The following is a 25,010-nucleotide window of genomic DNA, read 5'->3' on the forward strand; positions in this document are numbered from 1 at the left end:
ATCTAAAAAATAATTGTTATATTAAAATTAATTTTTATATCAATATATATATATACTAAAATTATTTTATAAATTTATTTATACTATTTTTAAGAAAATAATAATTAATATATTAAAAAATTTTAACTTAATTAATTAAAAACTATTACAATAATATATATAAATGTAATATAAATAATAATAATAATAATTAATTAGTTAATTTTTTTTAGTAATAAATTTTATTAAAATTATATTATTATTTATCTGTAATATTTATAAGTTTTATAAGTAATTTAATTTAATTATAACTAATAGATGTATAAATTTAATTTACTGTACAGTAATTATCATTAAAAATACATTATATAATCATTTTTACAATAAATAATTTTTTTAGATATCAGAGATGTCAGCAGTTTATACCCAAACATACAGTGAAAACATTTAGATTTTATTCAATTCATTCAAAACATAAGTTTTTTTTTATATAAAACATTTAAATTTTGGAATTCAATAGAATTTTATGTTTTTTATTGTTATTATAATTAAATTAACAAAAAATAAATAAATAAAACATTTATTTTTAATGCAAATGTTGTCACAAAATATGTGTTCAATAAATGCGATGAAAACTATTGACTAAAAATCTCAAATGAAAATCAATTTATATTATTGTCTATTGAGAGGACTGAAGCCGAAAACTGCTGTCAATTACCGACAATTATGGACCAAATCGGGTGATAACAACAACACCTCAACCACTACATCGGCGGTATCGGCACTGCATGTGTTGGGCAACGGATCCGCTGGTAATCCCTGTTCAGTATGTCTGTCCAGTGATGACCGACTCTATCTGTTTAATTGTGGCCAAGGATTGCAACGATTTCTTCCTCAATACCGGTATTTATATTTTAATTGTTGCTTAAGAGCTGATCCATTGATAATCTTGAGTTTGAATTTTTTGAGAAAATAGTACAAACTTTCATAATATTTAATTAGAAATATATCATATATTATAAAATTTTTAATAGTTTTACTGCATATAAATAATTTGATATAAATATATTAAATAATAAAAAAAAATTATATTTTTTAAATAGCATACAATAACTTTAAAATATTTTAAATATTTATATACCAGATATTTAAAAATATTTAATAAATAATTTAATAATATTAAATATTTAAAAAATAAATAGCAATAAAGTATATACAGCGTATGTTTTAAACAATATTTACTAATTTATATACATTTTTATTGAATACAATGAATAATAAGTAATAAGATATCGATATAAGATTATTAATACAGTATCTAAAAAGTTATATTAAAATATTTAGTTTTAATGCAAACATATGTATAAAACAATTGCCATAATTCTGGCTCTGAATCCATGTTTTCTATACGGAGTTTCCATTCCTTGTGTTTGATTTGTTGGAGTTTTTCATTAAATTCTGGATTAGTTGTAACAACTGTGCTATCGATAGCCCATTCATTGTACTGTTGAATGATCTGAGCACAGGTAGGTCTGTCATCATAGACCGGTTGCATAGTATGTTGAATAATATCCAATAGTTTACAATATTTGTCACTCCATTCATGTGATATATATTTATCGCGTGAACTAAACATAAAAGTATTGAAATATTTTTATTATAAATAATTAAAATATAATTTTAATACAAACTCATTGACATCCGTATCGAACAACTCTTCAATAATAACACTAATACTATAGACATCAGCTTTGGTGTCATATTTGCGACCACTTATGACTTCGGGTGCCATATATTTAGGACTTCCCACACCTGACGTATGACTCTGTGATACCATTTCGTGAACTGTTATTAATCCCAAATCACATAACTTAACGAACCGTCCGTTTATGATGTCGTGTGATATCAATATGTTGTCGGGTTTGAGATCGCGATGAATGACCGGTGGATTCAATTCATGCAAATATCGGACACATTCTAATACTTCTAATAGTATTTCACACGTAATGTAATACTCCATACAATCCATGGGTTCATCTGATGATTGTCTGTTAAATACCTCTGCTTTCAATTTGATGGCCTCTTTCAGACTCATTATGCAATAATCCATTGAAATATATATACAATTATCGTATAACCAAAATTTGTTGTTATTAACTAAATATTGTGCCGTTATTTTAGTCAATCTTTCAATTTCTTTCAAAAACATCTCATTTATTAAACTATTTTCTGTTTGATTTTAAATAATATATATAAAAAATATAAATTTTGTTTTTTATTATTATAAATATATTAAATAATAATAATTATATTTTTGTTTTTTATATATAAAACTATTAAAATAAATACCTGGTATTTTAATTATTTTAATTGCAAATATATTATTATCCAATTTATATTTGCATTTATAAACTGATCCAAAGCTTCCCGAACCCAATGCTTGCAATTCATCATAACATCTATAATATATGTTATAAACAGTTTCTATAAATTTATAAATAAAACTCAATTAATATTATAAATATTAATTAAAAGTTAAGAAAAATATACCTTTGTTCAAAGTATCTAAACTTTTATAATTAGATTTAATTGTTTTAATTGTATATTCAATAAATTCGGTTATACTGTCAGTGAATTCACTCGATTTATATGTTTTATATGTTATATGATATTTATCGACACAATAATCAAAATAATTATTATATTTTGTATTATATTTGTTGTTTCTAAACAATTTATAGACCATATCATCCATTGAACACATAAATGATCTTACATTCCATTTATATGATATAATTGACTGAATATCACTAAATTCATTACAATTACCCAATAATTTTGGTGTCATTTGTATATCAATCACATTATTTTCATTGTAATATTCACCACAAATATACACTTTATTTTTATAATCACTACTGAAATATGTATTTCCTGAACCCGATTGTATGGATGTAATACCCGATAGATTACATATCAATTGTGGTCTACATATCATCAGATTATTGCTTTTGAGTCCCAATTGATTGCTACTATTTTGACCCCAACTAAACACCTGTCCATCACTTGTCAATATAAACGACGAGTTATCAAAACAGTGAACAGATTTTATACAATAATTTTCATTAAATTTTATTTTTTCCGGTTTAGTAATTGATTCACAAGTGGTGTCTCGGCTACCGATTTGTCCGAATGTATTGCGACCCCAACCATACACTTCATTATTATGCGTTAAAACTAATGTGTGATATAAACCACAACTCACATCACTTATCAAATCATTGTTGTCATTGATTTGTATAATCATTGGTTTCTTATAATTATAATCATCACATCCCTGACCCAACTGTCCATATCTATCTAAACCACAACTATACACACAATTATCACGAGTCAAACAAACTATGAATTCCAATCCATTTATAAATTTAATACATTTTTTATATGATAATTCTTTGATCTCTTGTGGTTCACTCACCCACTGGTTGTGTCCCAAACCCAGTGATCCCCAGACATTAGCACCCAATCCATAGACCCGATCATCGGTAGTAACAAACAGCATATTAACGCCTAAATTGTCGTCAAACACATAAAACTTATCAATTTTTTCGATCCAATCATTTAGTGATAATTCTTGTGTTTTTATATTTATATCATTTATTTCATTGTTTATTAATTTTGTTGATTTATTATCCATTTTAACTACAATTAATAATTTTAATATTAAATACTATAGAATTTAAAAAACTATAATTTTAAAAAAAGTATTAAATTATAAATATATTTTGTGGTTAGTATTTAATTGTAAAAATAATTTATTATATTTTCATTGTTTCATATATACTTTTTATTTAATCTAAAATATTAATACCATTGTTGTATTAATCAGTGTAACTATTAGTTTATAGTTGTTATCACTTATTATTACTAATATATTTGATATTATTTATGATATACTGAAATACATTCAATTTATTATTATTATTATTGCACTATAATAAATTGATAAATCTAAAAAATAATTGTTATATTAAAATTAATTTTTATATCAATATATATATATATACTAAAATTATTTTATAAATTTATTTATACTATTTTTAAGAAAATTATAATTAATATATTAAAAAATTTTAACTTAATTAATTAAAAACTATTACAATAATATATGTAAATGTAATATAAATAATAATAATAATAATAATAATAATTAATTAGTTAATTTTTTTTAGTAATAAATTTTATTAAAATTATATTATTATTTATCTGTAATATTTATAAGTTTTATAAGTAATTTAATTTAAGTATAACTAATAGATGTATAAATTTAATTTACTGTACAATAATTATCATAAAAAATACATTATATAATCATTTTTACAATAAATAATTTTTTAGATATCAGAGATGTCAGCAGTTTATACCCAAACATACAGTGAAAACATTTAGATTTTATTCAATTCATTCAAAACATAAGTTTTCAAAAAAAACTTGAAAAGTTTTGTTTACTGAAATCTATAATGGCTTTTTGAGTCTGTCTGTCTGTCTGTAGCATTTTTTTGCGAATTTTGAAATTCTGACTTCAGATTCGGTTAGAGGACTACTAATAATGTATTGAAAAGTTGCATCAGAATTTTGATCTCTTCGGTAACATAGAGAAAATGGCGGCCAAAGTAAATAAAATTTTAATAATTTTTTTTAAGTATAGATTTGAATAAAGCATCAAAAACAAGCATAAAAAATATGCATTAAAATTTTGATATCTCTTCGGGAACATAAAGAAAATGGCGGCCAAAGTAAAAAAAATTAGGTAAAAATTTTAACGTTTAGAATTGTAAAGAGCATCAAAAATATGATATAATATATCAGCATAATTTTTTTAAATGGCGGGAAAAATATAAGAAAATTTTAGAAATTTTTTTAATTATAGATTTGTATAAAGCATCAAAAACAAGAATAAAAAATATGTATAAAAATTTTGATATCTACGGGAACAAAGAATAAGTATAAGCGGCAAAAGTATAATTATAGATGATTATTTTGTTATACTAAATCATTTGATACCACACATGAGTAATTGTTTATTTTGTCATACCGAGTCAATTGATACTCTACATGTCAATATTTATATTATGTATATTTGAATTTTTACCGTTTTTAAATTTTTATGTTACTATATAGCCTCTATAATTATACAAAATAATGGTTTTCAATGCTATTCAAGTTTTTTTCTGAAAATGCTTTCTAGCATTCTTAACTGGTTTATATTCAAAAACATTTAAATTTTGAAATTCAATAGAATTTTAGGTTTTTTATTGTTATTATAATTATATTAACAAAAAAAATAAAACATTTATTTTTAATGCAAATGTTGTCACAAAATATGTGTTCAATAAATGCGATGAAAACTTTTGACTAAAATCTCAAATGAAAATCAATTTATATTATTGTCTATTGAGAGGACTGAAGCTGAAGACTGCAGTCAATTACCGACAATTATGGACCAAATCGGGTGATAACAACACTACTACCACTACATCTGCATCGGCGGTATCGGCACTGCTTGTGTTGGGTAACGGATCCGCTGGTAATCCCTGTTCAGTATGTCTGGCCAGTGATGACCGACTCTATCTGTTTAATTGTGGCCAAGGATTGCAACGATTTCTTCCTCAATACCGGTATTTATATTTTAATTGTTGCTTAAGAGCTGATCCATTGATAATCTTTTTTTTCTTCAATGATCTCTTCAATAGTATAAAAGCCGTGAAATGTCAGAACCTATTCCTCACAAGTAATTCCTGGCACAACATATCCGGTATTTCTGGTCTACTATTGACACAAATAGACTCCGGAATCAAGAGATTCACAATTCATACCAATGACAGCCAAAAACTGTTGGATTTGATCCGTTATTTTGACGTCAAATTAGACAACTGTCAGCTATCGGCTGTCGACTACTATCAATCGGATCCGACAACAGACACGATATTTACCGATAGTTATGTCGAAATTAGGCCAATAGTTGTCAACATCGGCGACCGTAATACTGATCGCACAGTTGTCTACTTTTGTAAAGTCAACCGAAAAGCGGGACAACTATTGCTGGACAAGTGTTTTCATTTGAAAATCCCCAGAAATTTATTACCGAAACTCAAATCAGGCGAAACTCTCGAATTGGACAACGGTTTGACTGTCCGACCATCTGATGTGATGACAGCCGAAGTGCCGGAACAATCGTTTGTGATTCTTGAGTGTCAATCACTTGAAGTATTGAATAGTATTTTATTGAACGACAAATTTTTATTGAATTTAAATGAAACTTACGATTCAATTGAATGTGTTGTTCATATGACTACTGATTTTTTAATGAAATCACATGAATATCAGTCATTGATATCACTGTTTAGATCCGAAACCAAACATCTGATACTAAACGAAATGAATCCAAGTTTTGGTTTAATTTCATTACACAGAACTCAATCGCAATTGAATTCATTGGATGAGAAAATTTTTCCCTTAATTAAAGAAAATATTGATTACAATAAAAGTGTAATTAATTTATATAATAATAATATTAACGAAAACCTGATTTCCTGTCAAACAGGACTACAATATGTGTTCCGACCTCTCGGACAAAGAGGCGTCAGTTTTGATGGACTCGAGTTAGTCAGTATGAAGTTTATACGCGAAGACGCACTGTTAGATCATCTGAAAAATGAAAGACAAGGTTTAGCCGAAAGTATATCGGATTTAAAAGCCAAACAACAACTACTTGAAAGTCAATCAAATAGTAATGTTTCCGAAGATAAACAATATCCAGAAATAGTATTTTTGGGAACAAGTTCTGCACAACCGTTGCTTAATCGTAATGTTTCTGCAATTTTAGTCAATATTACCGATGAGTCGTCAATACTTTTGGATTGCGGTGAAGACACTAGCGGTCAGTTGTATCGCTTCTATGGTTCAAATTATATTAACAATTATTTTTACCAGAAATTAAAAGCCATATTTGTTAGCCATATTCATACTGACCATCACATGGGACTCATTCAACTAATCAAAGACTCGTATAAATATACAAACAAACCGTTGACTATATTTATACCGCCGATGGTTAACGATTGGCTAAATCAATATAATCGAGAGTTTGAAGATATTAGCCATCAATATGTTTGTTACGCGACAACTGAACTCTGCGACAAAGATATTACAAGTGTTTTGTCTGATTTAAGACTCAATCGATTGGAAGCGATTCCAGTTGTTCACTGTTTGGATTCGTTTGGTGTCCTACTAGAGACCATTGATGGCAATAAACGAATTGTCTATTCCGGTGACGCCGAACCAACCGATCAGCTTATCGACAGAGGACAGGGATGTGATCTACTCATACACGAAGCCACTCAGGACGACTCGTTGGCACTGTTGGCCAGAAAACAGTGTCACTCAACCGTATCGGAGGCCATCGATGTCGGTCGAAGAATGTCTGCAAAGTTTACTATTTTGACACATTTTAGCGCCCGTTTCGGTAAAATGCCGTTAATTCCCGACAATGTGTTCGACGACAATAATGGACGACTTGGTATTGCCTATGATTTTATGAGAGTATCGTTAAATCAATTGAATCGATTGCCAATACTATTGCCTACACTTCGGTGTCTCTATTCATCGCATTTATCAAAAATGATGGACAGATCGGAGATATATCATAGAAGATATAAAATTATCAATAAAATCAAATCATATGTTTTTAATAGTTATTAATGTTTTTTTATTTTATTTGTTTCTTAGATTATGTTATTATATTATTTATTATACAATTCTGGCTCTGAATCCATGTTTTTATACTCAGTTTTATTTCTTTTGATTTGTCATAATTTGTAAAACTTTGTTATATGCCATTCATTGTACTGTTGAATGATCTGAGCACAGGTAGGTCTGTCATCATAGACCGGTTGCATCGTATGTTTAATAACATTCAATAAATTACAATATTTGTCACTCCATTCATATGATATATATTTATCGCGTGAACTAAACAGAAAAGTATTGAAATATATTTATAAAAAGTAACTAAAATATAATTTTAATACAAACTCATTGACATTAGTATCGAACAACTCTTCAATAATAACACTAATAGTATAGACATCAGCTTTGGTGTCATATTTGCGACCACTTATGACTTCGGGTGCCATATATTTAGGACTTCCCACACCTGACGTATGACACTGTGATAGATAGATAGATAGATAGATAGATAGATAGAGAGAGAGAGAGAGAGAGAGAGAGAGAGAATACGTACAAAAAATAGATAATTATTAGTTATTACTAATAATATATTAGTTTACGAGTCACTAATAAATAGTGTTAATAAAAAACTTATTGTTAAAAAAAACTTATTAAAAGATTTCATTTCAATCAATACTAAAAAAATACAACAAATAATTATAAATAAAATGATAATAATAATCATAAAAAGCAATAATTAATTTTTATAAATATATTAATTATATATATATATATATATACAGAGAACGGATTGTCCTATAATTCTTTAGACAGTTTGGATAATTTACTTCTATTAATAATTTACACTAAAAAAAATTTGTATGACTATAAAAATTTTAATGACGATATTTATTGTTGATTTTTTTAATTGCTTGAATAATTAATTACTATTGGTGCACTTATAACTTGTTGTTTTATAAMTTATTCTAGATACATTAATAAGTATATTATTTTAATAGAAACCTAATATAATATACTTTTATCTTATTAAATATTAGTCATGTGATTTAGTCATGTGTCCATATCATTAGTCTCCAAATTTTTTTTCTGTGTTAGCTTTACTTTTAATACAATATGCAGATAAAAAGTTCGCACCTATATGTGAAATCCTTCTACTGTATATATATATACAAATTTACAATATTTTTACACTACATAATTATTATATATAGAGTTTTATTAATTTTTTATATTATATTTTGACATTTTAACAAATAATAATATACAATCTATTTAAAAATGTTTTCAATAAAATTCATAATAATAAATGTTTTACTTAAATAATAAGCATTTATTTAGTCAATAATTGATTCAGATTGACATTCATATGTTTGTCCTATTATTTAAATAAAAAAATATTATATTATTTATAAATATTTATTTAGATGTATTTACATTTAATACATTTATATCATAAATATATTTTATTAAACTAATGCAAAAATTCAAAATAATAAATAGTATTCGAATATTTGCATTAAATAGTTATAAAATATTTATTAATATCATATCAAAATTAATTTTAACTTAAAAAATGTTTTTTAAAATTTTAAGTTATTCTTTTTTTATAAATTTTGTTTTATTTTCACTACAATTCTACATTATTACTAATCAATATTATCAAGGTGAAACATTGGATGATACCATAACAAAAACAAACCCTGAATTACCCGGTGCTACAATATGTATGGATAAATCTACAATGATTAACCAAAATGTTTATGATAATTATACTAATAATAATACTAAAACAAATGAGAAAATATTTGATTTGAATAAATTCAATAATGATTTTACGTTAAGCGAACAATTTAATCTAATTGGTTCATTGGATAAAATTATTAAATGCAAAATAATTAATATTACGAATTATGATATAAATTATGTGAATTGTTTAAAAAGTTATGTAACTATTATTAAATCAATTAATTATTTTGATGTGTGCTATACATTGCAACCGAATTCTATGAATAATATCGAAATATTGACTACTATTTTATCAGAAATTGTTTATAAATTTTCAATTATTAATAATATAAAATTATATAACAAATTATTGTCAATAACAATACATTCACTTACAAACCAAGTTTATAAAAGTATCCAAAAAGGATCGATTAGTATTTTGCTAACAAACAATTATAATTTTAAACACATTTTAAGCTATGATTTAAAAACTATTTCCTATAAAAAATTAAATGATCATGGTTGGTTTTGTTCAAGTAAACTAACTAATCAACAATGTCAAGATGAAAGTTTTATAGATAGATTTGTTAATCAAACTAATAAATATCCAGGACATTTTTTATGGAATCCACTTGGTAAAAAGTCAAATTCGCATGCTCATCTTAAATTTGTTACAACAAACAACAACAACAATAGTTTGTTAAACAAAAAATGTTTTAAAAAGAGTAAATCTGTTGTCGATTGTTTAGAAACATATTATAATATTCATTATGAAAATAAATTAATTGATAAATTAAGTAATATTTATTTAGTTTCGATTAAAAAATCAAATATTCCTGATATTATTGTAGAAAAATTGCCAAAAATTACATTTATAGATTATTTAATTCAAATTGCAGCTATACTTGGTGTATTTTTTGGTTTCTCAATTAGTTTATTAAACAATATGATTTTAAAATTATTAAAGTATTTAATTAAAACTAAATTATTAAATAGAAATAATAATCAACCAGAAAATCAAGACAATAATAATATAATGTTTATAAAATCAAATGACTTGAATTTTATAATTATATATAAATAAAAATCAATATTAATTATAAATTGTATAAATATCTATTTAAAAAAAATAATTATTATTATTAAATCATTTATTATTGTAATAATTTTATTCAATACAATAAGTTAGATAATAAAATTATTTTTTTGTTGATGATCTTTTAAAAATTAAACTTATAATCTATATTATAATAAATAAAATAAATATTTTTTTTTATAAATTAAATTTTTTGATTAAACAGCTAAACAATTATAATTATTATAACTATATGATAATAGATAAAAATCAATTTATAATATGTATAGCTAATTGTATTATAAATAAAATTGTATTATTAAAAAATTATTTTATTGCAATTATTTTTTGAAATACAGTTTGTTATATAATGTTATTTAAAATATATTTTGATCATTACAATAAATAAAAAATTAAAAAATAATAGTATTGATGTTATAGTTAATCAAATTAATTTAATAAAAAAAGTTTTGTTAACCATACACACACACACATACATACATACAAATACATACACACACATACATACACACACATACATACAAACACTTACATACAAACACATACATACACACAAATACATACACAAAAATACATACACACACATACATACAAACACATACATACACACACATACATACACACATACATACACACACATACATACACACACATACATACACACACATACATACACACACATACATACACACACATACATACACACATACATACACACACATACATACACACACATACATACACACACACACACACATACACACAAATACATAGACACACATACACACATACACACAGACATACATACAAACACAACATACATACACATACATACGTCGGAAATGCACCTCCACCAGTTATATAGCGGTAGAACTTATCGGGAAACTAAATGCACTTCCACCAATTATGTAGCTAAGTGTTCTGCACCCGTAGATTGCTGCTCGGTCAATGGGTATGCCCTTTGTTACAAATTGAAATGTAGCTCAGTTATTCGGGGGCGGGTAAAACACGACGACATTTACAACACAACAGATTCAGAGATGGAAGGCAATTTTAAAATCATCATTGTTTGCTAAATAATCAATTTAAATGCAAAATTAAAATTACATTTTACTTTTATTTACAACTAAATAAAATTTATTATTATTATTACTTTGATCCGTATAACAATACTCTATGAAAACCACAATTAGAATAAGAATTAGTAGTTTTAATAGCATTTTTTATTAAATTATTTAAGTTAGAATTTAATTATTAATGTCTATCATGCAAATATTAAAGTCAAATGATTTGAAATTTGAATTATGCTTAAGTTATATAAAATAGTATTAATTAAAACTTAATTATTAATTTAATATTGTTAATAATTAAATTAATTAAAAATGTATAGTTACATACATATGGTTTAATTTAATTGCGTAATAAAAAATAAAATAAAATTATTCTTAATATTTTAAAATATTTAACATGCATTCGGTATGTAATAAAACAATTTAATAAAAATTTTAGATAAGAAAACATCTTGATTAAACTTTATTCTAATTTTAGATTAATAGTTGCCATATAAAATAAGGTAAATATATAGTTACTTTATTTATTAAAATTTAAAATAAAATTTGACTCCCAGTTTATAAGATATTGTATAGAGAACCAGTAATTTAGGGGCTTTAATGCCTGATTTTGGCCCCAGTTGTCACTTCTACTGTTAATATTGAATTGAAATTATAACAGATAATCAATTTTTTTAATAACATATTTGGTTTTATTTGTTAATTTTTAAATTATAATATAACGGGAAAACAGTTATAAACCAATATATTTATTTATTATCTATTTATTAAAACATTGAATTTATTATAGAGCCTGATAATAAATTATAGTTTACTATTACATATATTAATACGAGATATTAACACAATATATATCTTAATATACATAATATATATCTTAAATAAAAACAATAAAATAATTTAGACCAGAATATTATTTTTATTTTAATACTGTATACTATATAAAAATAGCTTTAAATATAAAAATCCTTTTTTTTACTTTAAAATAATTATAATTTGTTTTAAAAAATATTAAACTTTTATATAAAATTACTAATAGTAATCAAAAAGCACTTTCATATAAAAATTTCAATAAAATTTTTTATTAAATTTAAGAATCTTTATTAATTAATATTAAATAATATGAAATACTATTAATAATTTATTTTGTTTTTATTTTATAAATCTGAATTAGTTAAATAATTTAATTAAGATAAATAAAAACCAGTTGAGAATGCGAGAAAGCATTATCGAAAAACAAATTTTTATTTAATTTAAGTTAATTGTTTTTGTCATATTATAAAAAATTATTTATTCCTGATAACAAATAGTCTATGATAGTCATATTACTAAACTATTAATTGACATTTTTATGACAAAATATTTATATTGAAACAATTTATTTGGTTATGCTATATTTATGTTGAAAAAATGTATTTGTTGATGCAATATTTATGGTGATGAAATTGAATTTTTTAAAACTAAAATAATTTATTGTTATAACTTTGTGTTGTAATTAACTGCTTTAGATGTTTAACTTAAATTGTTAGTCATTTTTAAAAATTTATCCGCTATTTTCAATAATTTTGACTAATTTTTTTAGTATAATCATTTTAGAGGTTAAATTTTTATCTACAAAAATTTTTATGTGATGTATTTAAAATCTATTAAATTACAATTAATACGATTATTATTTGTAAAATGTTATTATTATTACTACTATTGAAGTTATAGGAATTCAATTTTTATATTTTAACATTTATTACACAAAAATATTTAGAATTAATGCTAACAAACTTCAATTCAAACAATTACCATAATTTATTTAATAAAATAGATTATAATTTTTATATTTTATACAAATTAATAATATAATTTTACAATAAATGTTGTATTAATAATTTTATAATTACTGAAAATGTGTAAATTTATAAAATATTAAAAAAAAATATTATTAATATTTTAATGATTGCTATCTATATATTAACATTTCATTAAATTACTTAATATAGTATTTAATAATATATATTTATGTATATATATATATAAAAACTAATTAGGAAACCAAATTAATTTAGGTAACAAAATAAGTAATAATAAGTAAAAGTTACATAAATAAGGTAACAATTAGTATATAATAAATGTTGTGTTAATAGTTTATATGTACTGAAAAATGTGTGAAATTTTGTGAAATTGTGAAATTTGAAAAAAATACTATTCAGTTATATGTTTTTTTCAATATTATAATATTTGCTTATTATATAAGCATTACTTTATTACATTAATTAATTAACAACCAAATTAATTAGGAACAATAATTATTTAATAAATATTATGTTAATACCTGTAGTTATAAGTGTATTTTAAAATGTGAACAATTTTAATATATGTTATATGAATTTATTAATATTTTAATATTTTTAATTATATAACCATTAGCTTACTCTATAAATTTAATAGTTTATAAATTTAATTAAATTTAAATATTTAGATTAAAATATTTAGTTTTAATGCAAACAAATGTATAAAACAATTGCCATAATTCTGGCTCTGAATCCATGTTTTCTATACGGAGTTTCCATTCCTTGTGTTTGATTTGTTGGAGTTTTTCATTAAACTCGATATCATTTGTAACAACTGTGCTATCGATAGCCCATTCATTGTACTGTTCAATGATCTGAGAACAGGTAGGTCTGTCATCATAGACCGGTTGCATCGTATGTTTTATAACATTCAATAGTTTACAATATTTGTCACTCCATTCATGTGATATATATTTATCGCGTGAACTAAATATAAAAGTATTGAAATAATTTTATTATAAAAAATTAAAATATAATTTTAATACAAACTCATTGACATCCGTATCGAACAACTGTTCAATAATAAAACTAATACTATAGACATCAGCTTTGGTGTCATATTTACGACCAAATCTGACTTCGGGTGCCATATATTTAGGAGTTCCCACACCCTTCGTATGACTCTGTGATACCATTTCGTGAACTGTTATTAATCCCAAATCACATAACTTAACGAACCGTCCGTTTCTAATGACGTGTGCTATCAATATGTTGTCGGGTTTTAGGTCGCGATGAATGACCGGTGGATTCAATTCATGCAAATATCGGACACATTCTAACACTTCTAACAGTATTTCACACGTAATGTAATACTCCATACAATTCATGGGTTCATCTGTTGATTGTCTATCAAATACCTGTGCTTTCAATTTGATGGCTTCTTTCAGACTCATTATGCAATAATCCATTGAAATATATATACAATTATCGTATAACCAAAATGTGTTGTTATTAACTAAATATTGTGCCGTTATTTTAGTCAATCTTTCAATTTCTTTCAAAAACATCTCATTTATTAAACTATTTTCTGTTTGATTTTAAATAATATATATAAAAAATATAAATTTTGTTTTTTATTATTATAAATATATTAAATAATAATAATTATATTTTTGTTTTTTATATATAAAACTATTAAAATAAATACCTGGTATTTTAATTATTTTAATTGCAAATATATTATTATCCAATTTATATTTGCATTTATAAACTGATCCAAAGCTTCCCGAACCCAATGCTTGCAATTCATCATAACATCTATAATATATGTTATAAACAGTTTCTATAAATTTATAAATAAAACTCAATTAATATTATAAATATTAATTAAAAGTTAAGAAAAATATACCTTTGTTCAAAGTATCTAAACTTTTATAATTAGATTTAATTGTTTTAATTGTATATTCAATAAATTCAATTATACTGTCATTAAATTCACTCGAATTATATGTTTTATATGTTATAAGATATTTTTTAATACAATAATCAAAATAATTATTATATTTTGTTTTATATTTGTTGTCTCTAAACAATTGATAGACCATATCATCCATTGAACACATAAATGCTCTTTGATTCCATTTATATGATATAATTGACTGAATATCACTAAATTCATTACAATTACCCAATAATTTTGGTGTCATTTGTATATCAATTACATTATTTTCATTGTAATATTCACCACAAATATACACTTTATTATTATAATCACTACTGAAATATGTATTTCCTGCACCCGATTGTATGGATGTAATACCCAATAAATTACATATCAATTGTGGTCTACATATCATCAGATTATTGCTTTTGAGTCCCAATTGATTGCTACTATTTTCACCCCAACTAAACACCTGTCCATCACTTGTCAATGCAAACGATGAGTTAGAAAAACAGTGAACAGATTTTATACAATAATTTTCATTAAATTTTATTTTTTCCGGTTTAGTAATTGATTCACAAGTGGTGTCTCGGCTACCGATTTGTCCGAAATCATTGCGACCCAAACCATACACTTCATTATTATCGGTTAAAACTAATGTGTGATATGAACCACAACTCACATCACTTATCAAATCATTGTTGTCATTGATTTGTATAATCATAGGTTTCTTATAATTATTATCTTCACTTCCCTGACCTAACTGTCCATATCTATCATTACCACAACTATACACACAATTATCACGAGTCAAACAAACAATGAATTCACTTCCGTTTATGAATTTAATACACTTTTTATTTGACAACTCTATGATCTCTTGTGGTTCACTCACCCACTGGTTGTGTCCCAAACCCAGTGATCCGTTGACATTAGCACCCAATCCATAGACCCGATCATCGGTAGTAACAAACATCATATTAAACCCCAAATAGTCGTTAAACACATAAAACTTATCTATACTTTTGATCCAATAATTAGGAGTTAATTCTTGTGGTTTTATTATATTAACAATTGATTTAGTAGTGAAATTGTTGCCCATTTTTATATTATTAAATTAGTTTTAAAATATATTTATTAAATACTGTATATTATATTGAAAAATTATTTAATAGCATTTATTTTTTTTTTAAAAATATATTTTACACTTACAATACATCATTATTGTTACTTTTACTAATAATATACATCAAATAGAAAATTTCATGTTTATAATTAATTTATAATATGATAATACATTTAATTTATTAGCAAATTAAAATGTATTTAATAAACTATAATTTAAAAATATATATCAAATTATAAATTTATTTTTATTATTATAATTTATTATATTTTCATTGTTTCATATATAATGTATATTTAATCTAAAATATTAATACCATTGTTGTACTAATCAGTGTAACTATTAGTTAATAGTTGATATCACTTATTATTATAAATATATTTGATATTATTTATGATATACAATTATTATTAATAATATTGCACTATAATAAATTGATAAATCTAAAAAATAATTATTATATAAAAATTAAATTATATTAATTTATTGCATAAACTTATTAAAGATAAGATATTATTAAGATATTAATATCTATTACTAAACATATTGATAAATGTTTTATAAGTTTATATATTAGTAAAATAATCGATAGACAAAAAAATAATGTTTGTTATACAATGAATTTGAAAATTGCAAAATATTGTAAAATTTACTGAAAATTTCTGATATACTTCTATCAGAACATATATATATATAAACTGTATATAAAACTATATAATATTTGTAATAATAATGCTTGTTGACCAAATTATCAAAATTTATCTAATATTAATAATAAATTTGGTTATTAAATTACAGTTAGAAACTTATTTTTTGCACTTAAGATAATTGAAAAAAATAATAAAACAATTCGATGACACAGTTCGATGAAAATAACTTTGTCTATATTATTGTTGTTTTATATTATATATAAAAAATAATCTATCAATGATCCAGGTTGGTTAGTAAATTCGGTTAGATGCTTAGTTCAAATTAATTGTGAAAATTATAAAACAACTTTAAAAAACCAAATTTACAAATAATAATTTTGAAACTGACCCGGTATTTATAAAAGAAATCTTTTGGTTGTACTTGTAAAATGAATATATGAATAATAAACTATTAATTGCTTTCGGATATTAAAATTAAAAAAATAAAATTTAGAATCTAACGCTAACGTATAAATTCATATTATATTTTTATATTTTACAATTTTTATCTATATAATATTAGGCCAGATTTACATTTAATATGAGATTATCAAGTGTTGAAAATATTGAAAAATTTTATAATATTAATATTGTTTACTTTGAAAATTTACACAATAAACAAGTTCAAAATGTTTTTAGATTAAATTATGAAATTGTTTAGTTAATATTGTTTTATCACCCGATAGTATGAATAATAAATTAGTTATTGTTTTTGGATATAAATATACCATCATTTTGATGAGTACATATTGAAAAAAATGTATATTAAATATATATTGTAACCAAAATTTTTGAAAATTAGTTATTGTATTTATATTGTATATAAATTAGTGTTACAACAATTAGTAGTATATTATATAAATCAAAATTGCGACAAATTCATAAATATATTCTTAAGTTTAATTGCAACATTATTAAATAATGGATCAAACATTTATAATAAATTATTGGCCACAATATCAACTTTAGAAAATTAATTTATTACAGTTTCTATTAACTATTTGATAAATGATTGCATTTATTAGGAGTATATCGTTTTTCATCATAAAATAATAGGTATTATTCAAATTAAACCGATATTAATGGAAAACTATTTAGATGAACTCGCAAATCGTAAACAATGTCAACCATTAATAAGATTTAAAACTTTACATCAATTAATTAATTTATATTCTTTTTATGAAAAAACTGAATATAAAAAAATAAAGCACAAAATTTAGATATTATAGATTATGAAAGAATTTATTTAGAATTAATATAACTAGTAGCGACACTGTACTATTAATATTAAAATTAATACACTAAATAAAATTTTAAATAAAATATTAATTTTTAACTATTGGTTGGTAATTTAAACAATTGATTGTCAGACAATTATGTATTCATAGAACTAGATTGTTATTGTGATTGTTTAATCAATAAGTTAGTCAAGTCAAGTAGGTATAGATCGAGATTATGATTCATGCTCTTATTATTTGTAATTGTTGTCTATTATCAAAATTAATAAAAATCTTAATAATTTAAGTTTAGATATTTGATTGATTAATTTTAAAAATTATATATTTATAACTACTGAAAGATAGATTTTATATAAGAAAATAGATTTATCAATTAGAATAATTAATTATTATTATTTTTTCTATCATTAAAATTAACAATATCAATGATCCAAGTTGGTTAGTAAATTCTAACTAATTCTAAAATTCTACTAATAATTCAGTATGACGAAATAAATATTGTTATAATATAACTAAAACTATTGCCAATAATAATACACTAATATTTTCTTTTAATAATAATTTTAAAAAATATAGACAATGTTTAATTTTAGACATCCGGGTTATTTATAAATATTTTTTTTATTAAATTTACTGGAAATTTATTATGCTACCAATAAAATCAACAATGACAACAATTATATATACAAACATTGTTTAAATCAATTATATTTTTGGCTAAAGGATCTGATATTGAATTAATGGTCCAATCATTTGACACACTATATATATAACAAGCGCCGATGATATTAAATATGCTAAATGGGTTATCATTATTAATATATTATTTTCCGTATTATATGAAGTATCAATAATTATAATAGTTTATATTTTATAAAATTTAAATTTTTGGTATAATAATTTGTTGAGGTTTCAATTTATACCATTAACTAATACACGTTTTAAAGGCATATGACTATAACCGGTTATATTTGTCTAAATATTTTTGAGAAAAATATCGATAGAGTTTTCCAACTTTACGCTAACCGACCTCTTAAACAATCGGCTAAATTATATTTCATTTTATTGCAATCGGGCTGAGTTAGTATGCGTTTATATCTAATAAGCATCTAAACTCATGCATACTAACTATCACTGGTATGTTCCTATAATGGAATCTACCTGATCGCACTTTGCACTAAATGTATTGCAATATGACAAATCTATAGTATTGGAATCCATTATGATTCTGTGCAAGGTGATTTCACTATTGTTCATCTATATGCCTTTTTTAACAATGGTGGCCAACAATTATGACCACCGACTGATGGCCGATCTGGAGACTAGACTATTGGCCTGAAGAGGAGTCGGCGGATTCTGGCGATCATTTGGCGACTAGTTGATTGAATTGATTGAACGGTTAAAGTCGATGACAAATTAAAAAGTAATATGTAAAAAAATTTAAAAAATCTAAAGTATATAGTAACTAGATTTATCAATTAGAATGTCGAATATATTATCAAAATTATCAATAACAATGATCCAAGTTGGTTAGTAAATTCAGTTAGAAACTTACTTTAAATTGAAAAAATTATAAAACAAATAATCAAACAATTTACAATATTTGTTTTGAAACATTTAATATATTTTTAAAAATCTATTTTGTAAATGATTGCATTGATTATAAGTCAATAGTATATTAGGTGTCCATTTGATGACCCTTGATTTGTTGCCAAAATTTAAATATTCAAGAAAAAGACAGCCATTTAGTCAATAGTTTTTTATGAGATAGATGATCAAGTTTTGAAACAATTGTAGAATTTATATAGAATTCTTTACCATAAATTGTTAAAAAATTTATTGCAAATAATAAACAAGGTCAACAATTAATAAGATTTAAAACTTTAGATCAACTAATTAATTTATATTCTTATTACAAAAGCAAAATTAAAAATAAAACAAATAATTAGTTTTTATTTATTATTATAGAATTTATAACATAATTTTAATATTACTAGAATCGACATTGTACTATTAGTATTAAAATTAATACACTAAATAGAAAATAAAAAAAAGCTAATGTATAAAAGTAACTAGACATCAATTAGAATTATTGAAAATAACAATAACAATGATCCAACTTAGTTAGTAAATTCGTTTAGAAACTTAATTAAATTAATTTTATAAATTATAAAAAATAATCAACCAAATTAAAATAATTGTTTTGTAGCTGACACTGATATTATATTATATTTTTTTTAAAAATCTTGATTGATTATAACTCAATCGATTATTAGCGTAATACTTAATAGTTATTTTCAAATTAAGCCAATATTAATGACAAATAATTTAGACAAAGTGGTAAATTGTAAACAATGTTAACCATTAATTAGATTTAAAACTTTAGATCAATTAATTAATGTAGATTCTTAAGATAAAAAACATTATTAAAAATTAAAAATAAAGCAAAAATTTTAGATTTTATTGATTATAAAATAATTGAAATAAAAACAATTAAGTAGTGATCATTATTATGATTGATTTGTCAGTGAATTATTTAGTGATAGATCTGTATTTCAATTGATTTGGCAGTAACTTATGTAGCGATAGATTAAAGATTAAAATTTTAGATAAATAATAATTATTCTATATTTGTTATATATAAATATAACTAGTTTTACTAAAAGTTATCAGCAAAATAAAATAATTAATGAAATATTTTTTAGCCTCCTATACATATCATTTATTTTTTTTAATTTTGCTGTCCATCTGTGTATTGACGCAAATCTATTGCTAATACAAAAAAAATTAAATCGTTTTGAATATTTTTTTTATAAATAAAAACCACCGAAAAAACATTTTTATTAATTAGCATTATCTGAATCAAACAATAAAATTTATAATATGTGTGATAAATTTACTGTACAGTAATTATCATTAAAATAAATGCAATTATATTTTATTAAATAATTAGTTGATATCAGAGATGTAAGCAGTTTATACCCAAACATACAGTGAAAACATTTAGATTTTATAAAATATATTTTTTATAAAATTATTTGTTTCTATAGAATAATATAATGATTTGGATTTAACTATAAAAAAACCTATTCATCAATAGTTTGGTCGTATTTTTCACAACAATCAACAACACATATAATAAACCATTAAAACTGATTATAACTTAAAATGTGTAACCGAAAAGTGACCGAAAAGTTAGTACTGACCACTGGTTTGTTGAAACTGATTGAAACATTTGACACATTTGACACTTGTATTACAATTTTTTTGTCATAAAATCTGTGATCAATTTTTTTTTACATATCATTCATACAAAATCTGACTACACTTATGACAGACTGTTATGACAGTACATCACTTGGATGAGTCGATCCAAGCTATGGGACAGTTGGCACATAAGGATTGGATGTCGATCTCATGGATGTTATTTAAAACAAACCGACAATAATTAAATAAATCAATTATTAAAAAAACAATAATTTACTAATTGATAATAAAGTTAAACACTTGTATATAAAGTATATATAAGATTTATTTATCATAATTTACAACAACAAACACTATTTAATTATGTGTTTAAAATATTTTAATGATTAGAATAATAACTGATTATTTAATATAATTTAATTTTTCTACAAATATTTTGTATAAACAATTAATTAAATTTCACTTATATATAATTTATAACTTAATAAACTTATTGTTATTTTGTTTGTATTTTTTTATTAATTGTATTTTATTAAGAAAATATGTTTAGTTAATGAAATATTTAGCGCATTAAAAAATAATTTCAATGATAAATAAATCAAATTATTAATTGAAAATTTTTAATAAAATGTATGTTTAAAATATCAGATATTTTGTAAAACAAGAGTTGAAAATAAATGGCAACAAAGTATATACAGCTTATGTTTTAAACAATATTTTCTGATTTATATAAATTTTTATTGAATAAAATGTATAATAAGTAATAAAATATAGATATAAAATAAGTAATTATTAATACAGTAACTAAAAAGCTATATTAAAATATTTAGTTTTAATGCAAACAAATGTATAAAACAATTGCCATAATTCTGGCTCTGAATCCATGTTTTCTATACGGAGTTTCCATTCCTTGTGTTTGATTTGTTGGAGTTTTTCATTAAACTCGACATCATTTGTAACAACTGTGCTATCGATAGCCCATTCATTGTACTGTTCAATGATCTGATCACAGGTAGGTCTCTCTGCGTATAAAGTTTTTGTTGCACTGATTGTAATGTCAAACAATTTATTATATTTATTACTCCAATCACTGGATATATATTTATCACGTGATCTAATAACAGATAAATAAATGAATTATATTATAAAATAATATTATATAAATATTTTAATTAAATGTATAATTCACTCATTGATATCAATATCAAATAGCCTTTCAATTGTAGCTCCAATGCTATAGATATCAGCTTTTGTGTTATATTTGCGACCAAATATGACTTCAGGTGCCATAAAACAAGGAGTTCCCACACCAGCCGTATTAGTTTGTGACAACTTTTCTTGAATTGTTATTAATCCCAAATCACATAACTTAACGAACCGTCCGTTTATGATGTCATTGGCTATCAATATGTTGTCGGGTTTGAGATCGCGATGAATGACCGGTGGATTCAATTCATGCAAATATCGGACACATTCTAACACTTCTAATAGTATTTCACACGTAATGTAATACTCCATACAATCCATGGGTTCATCCAATTGTCTATCAAATACTCGTGCTTTTAATTTGATGGCCTCTTTCAGACTCATTATGCAATAATCCATTGAAATATATATACAATTATCGTATAACCAAAATGTGTTGTTATTAACTAAATATTGTGCCGTTATTTTAGTTAGTCTTACGATTTCTTTCAAATACATTTCATTTATTAAACTATTTTCTGTTTGATTTTAAATAATATGTAAAAATACAAAAAAAGAAATAATATATTATTGAATATTTTTTTGCTTAAAATTTTATAAATATATAAAAATTAAAATTAGTATACCTGGTAATTTAATAATTTTTATCGCAAATATATTATTATTTAATTTATGTTTGCATTTATAAACCGATCCAAAGCTTCCCGAACCCAATGCTTGCAACTCATCATAACATCTATAATATGTGTTACAAACAGTTTCTAAATTTATATAAATAATTTAATATTAATAAATTCAAATAATAGTATAAATATTAATTAAATGTTATGAAAAACAAACCTAAGTTCATATTATCCAAACTTTTATAATTAGATTTAATTGTTTTAATTGTATATTCAATAAATTCTGTTATACTGTCAGTGAATTCACTCGAGTTATATGTTTTATATGTTATATGAAATTCATTAACACAATAATCAAAATAATTATTATATTTTGTATTAAATTTCTTATTTCTAATCAATTGATAGACCATATCATCCATTGAACACATAAATGATCTTTCATTCCATTTATATGATATAATTGACTGAATATCACTAAATTCATTACAATTACCCAATAATTTTGGTGTCATTTGTATATCAATTACATTATTTTAATTACAATATTCACCACTAAAATACACTTTATTTTTATAATCACTACTGAAATATGTTTTTCCTGCACCCGATTGTATGGATGTAATGTCAGAAAAGTACATATCAATTGTGGTCTACAAATCATTAGATTATTGCAATTTAGTCCCAATTGATTGCAACGATTTTCACCCCAACTAAACACCTGTCCATCACTTGTCAATGCAAACGATGAGTTAGAAAAACAGTGAACAGATTTTATACAATAATTTTCATTAAATTTTATTTTTTCCGGTTTAGTAATTGATTCACAAGTGATGTCTCGGCTACCGATTTGTCCGAAATCATTACAACCAAAACCATAAACTTCACTATTATTAGTCAATACTAATGTATGATATAAACCACAACTCACATCACTTATCAAATCATTGTTGTCATTGATTTGTATAATCATTGGTTTCTTATATGTTTTATCATCACTTCCCCGACCCAACTGTCCATTTCTATCTTTACCACAACTATAGACACAACTATCACTCGATAAACAGATAATAAATTCTTCTCCGTTTATGAAATTAATACACTTTTTATGTGATAACTCTTTGATCTCTTGTGGTTCACTCACCCACTGGTTGTGTCCCAAACCCAGTGATCCCCATAAATTAGCACCCAATCCATAGATCCGATCATCGGTAGTAACAAACAGTATATTAACACCTAAATAGTCGTCAAACACATAAAACTTATCAATCTTTTTGATCCAATCATTTGGTGTTAATTTTGGTGATATATTACCCATTTTTAATTACAATTAATATTTTTAATGAATCTAAAAAAAAGTATTAAATTAAAAATAGTAAAAATAAGTATTTAATTTTAAAAATAATTTTTTATATTTTCATTGTTATATATATATTAATATATGTTTTTGTTAATTATTTTTATCACTTATTATTACTAATATATTTGATATTATTTATGATATAATGAGATAAATTTTTTATTATTGTTATTATTATTAGACTATAATAAATTTATATATCTATTAATAATTATAAAT

General features: G+C 23.1%; 2 protein-coding genes across 2 annotated transcripts; one reads left to right on the plus strand and one right to left on the minus strand.

Annotated features, from left to right (window-relative positions):
• Positions 1–634: 634 nt before the first annotated feature.
• On the plus strand, positions 635–8,198 carry LOC128966197 (ribonuclease Z, mitochondrial-like). Its single transcript, XM_054313029.1, has 4 exons — positions 635–882; positions 5,439–5,657; positions 5,733–7,631; positions 8,087–8,198. Exons 1-4 carry the CDS (start codon positions 635–637, stop codon positions 8,196–8,198), a joined length of 2,478 nt encoding a protein of 825 aa, XP_054169004.1.
• A 3,255-nt stretch (positions 8,199–11,453) lies between these two features.
• Positions 11,454–23,192, minus strand: LOC128966198 (serine/threonine-protein kinase Nek9-like). The gene is made up of 6 exons (XM_054313030.1): positions 22,792–23,192; positions 22,499–22,716; positions 15,589–16,392; positions 14,451–14,988; positions 14,136–14,387; positions 11,454–11,508 (listed from the first exon to the last, which is right to left on the minus strand). Exons 1-6 carry the CDS (start codon positions 23,190–23,192, stop codon positions 11,454–11,456), a joined length of 2,268 nt encoding a protein of 755 aa, XP_054169005.1.
• Between the last annotated feature and the right edge of the window lie 1,818 nt (positions 23,193–25,010).

Source organism: Oppia nitens, unplaced genomic scaffold (genome assembly GCF_028296485.1).
Source record: "Oppia nitens isolate AA-2021 unplaced genomic scaffold, nextdenovo-longstitch-racon4-pilon3 scaffold19_pilon_pilon_pilon, whole genome shotgun sequence".
Classification (NCBI taxonomy): domain Eukaryota; kingdom Metazoa; phylum Arthropoda; class Arachnida; order Sarcoptiformes; family Oppiidae; genus Oppia; species Oppia nitens.

Excerpts from the sequence above, each read along its gene's own strand:
- LOC128966198 (XM_054313030.1), bottom strand. The coding sequence starts at position 23,192 with ATGAGTCTGAAAGAGGCCATCAAATTAAAAGCACGAGTATTTGATAGA. Across the intron at positions 22,717-22,791 it reads TTTGATATTGATATCAATGA|ATCACGTGATAAATATATAT; the intron begins GTGAATTATACA and ends ATCTGTTATTAG. Across the intron at positions 16,393-22,498 it reads ACACAAGGAATGGAAACTCC|AATTAACTCCTAATTATTGG; the intron begins GTATAGAAAACA and ends TAAAACCACAAG.
- LOC128966197 (XM_054313029.1), top strand. The coding sequence starts at position 635 with ATGAAAATCAATTTATATTATTGTCTATTGAGAGGACTGAAGCCGAAA. Across the intron at positions 883-5,438 it reads CGATTTCTTCCTCAATACCG|AGGACTGAAGCTGAAGACTG; the intron begins GTATTTATATTT and ends TTGTCTATTGAG. Across the intron at positions 7,632-8,086 it reads ATACTATTGCCTACACTTCG|TATCGAACAACTCTTCAATA; the intron begins GTGTCTCTATTC and ends CATTGACATTAG.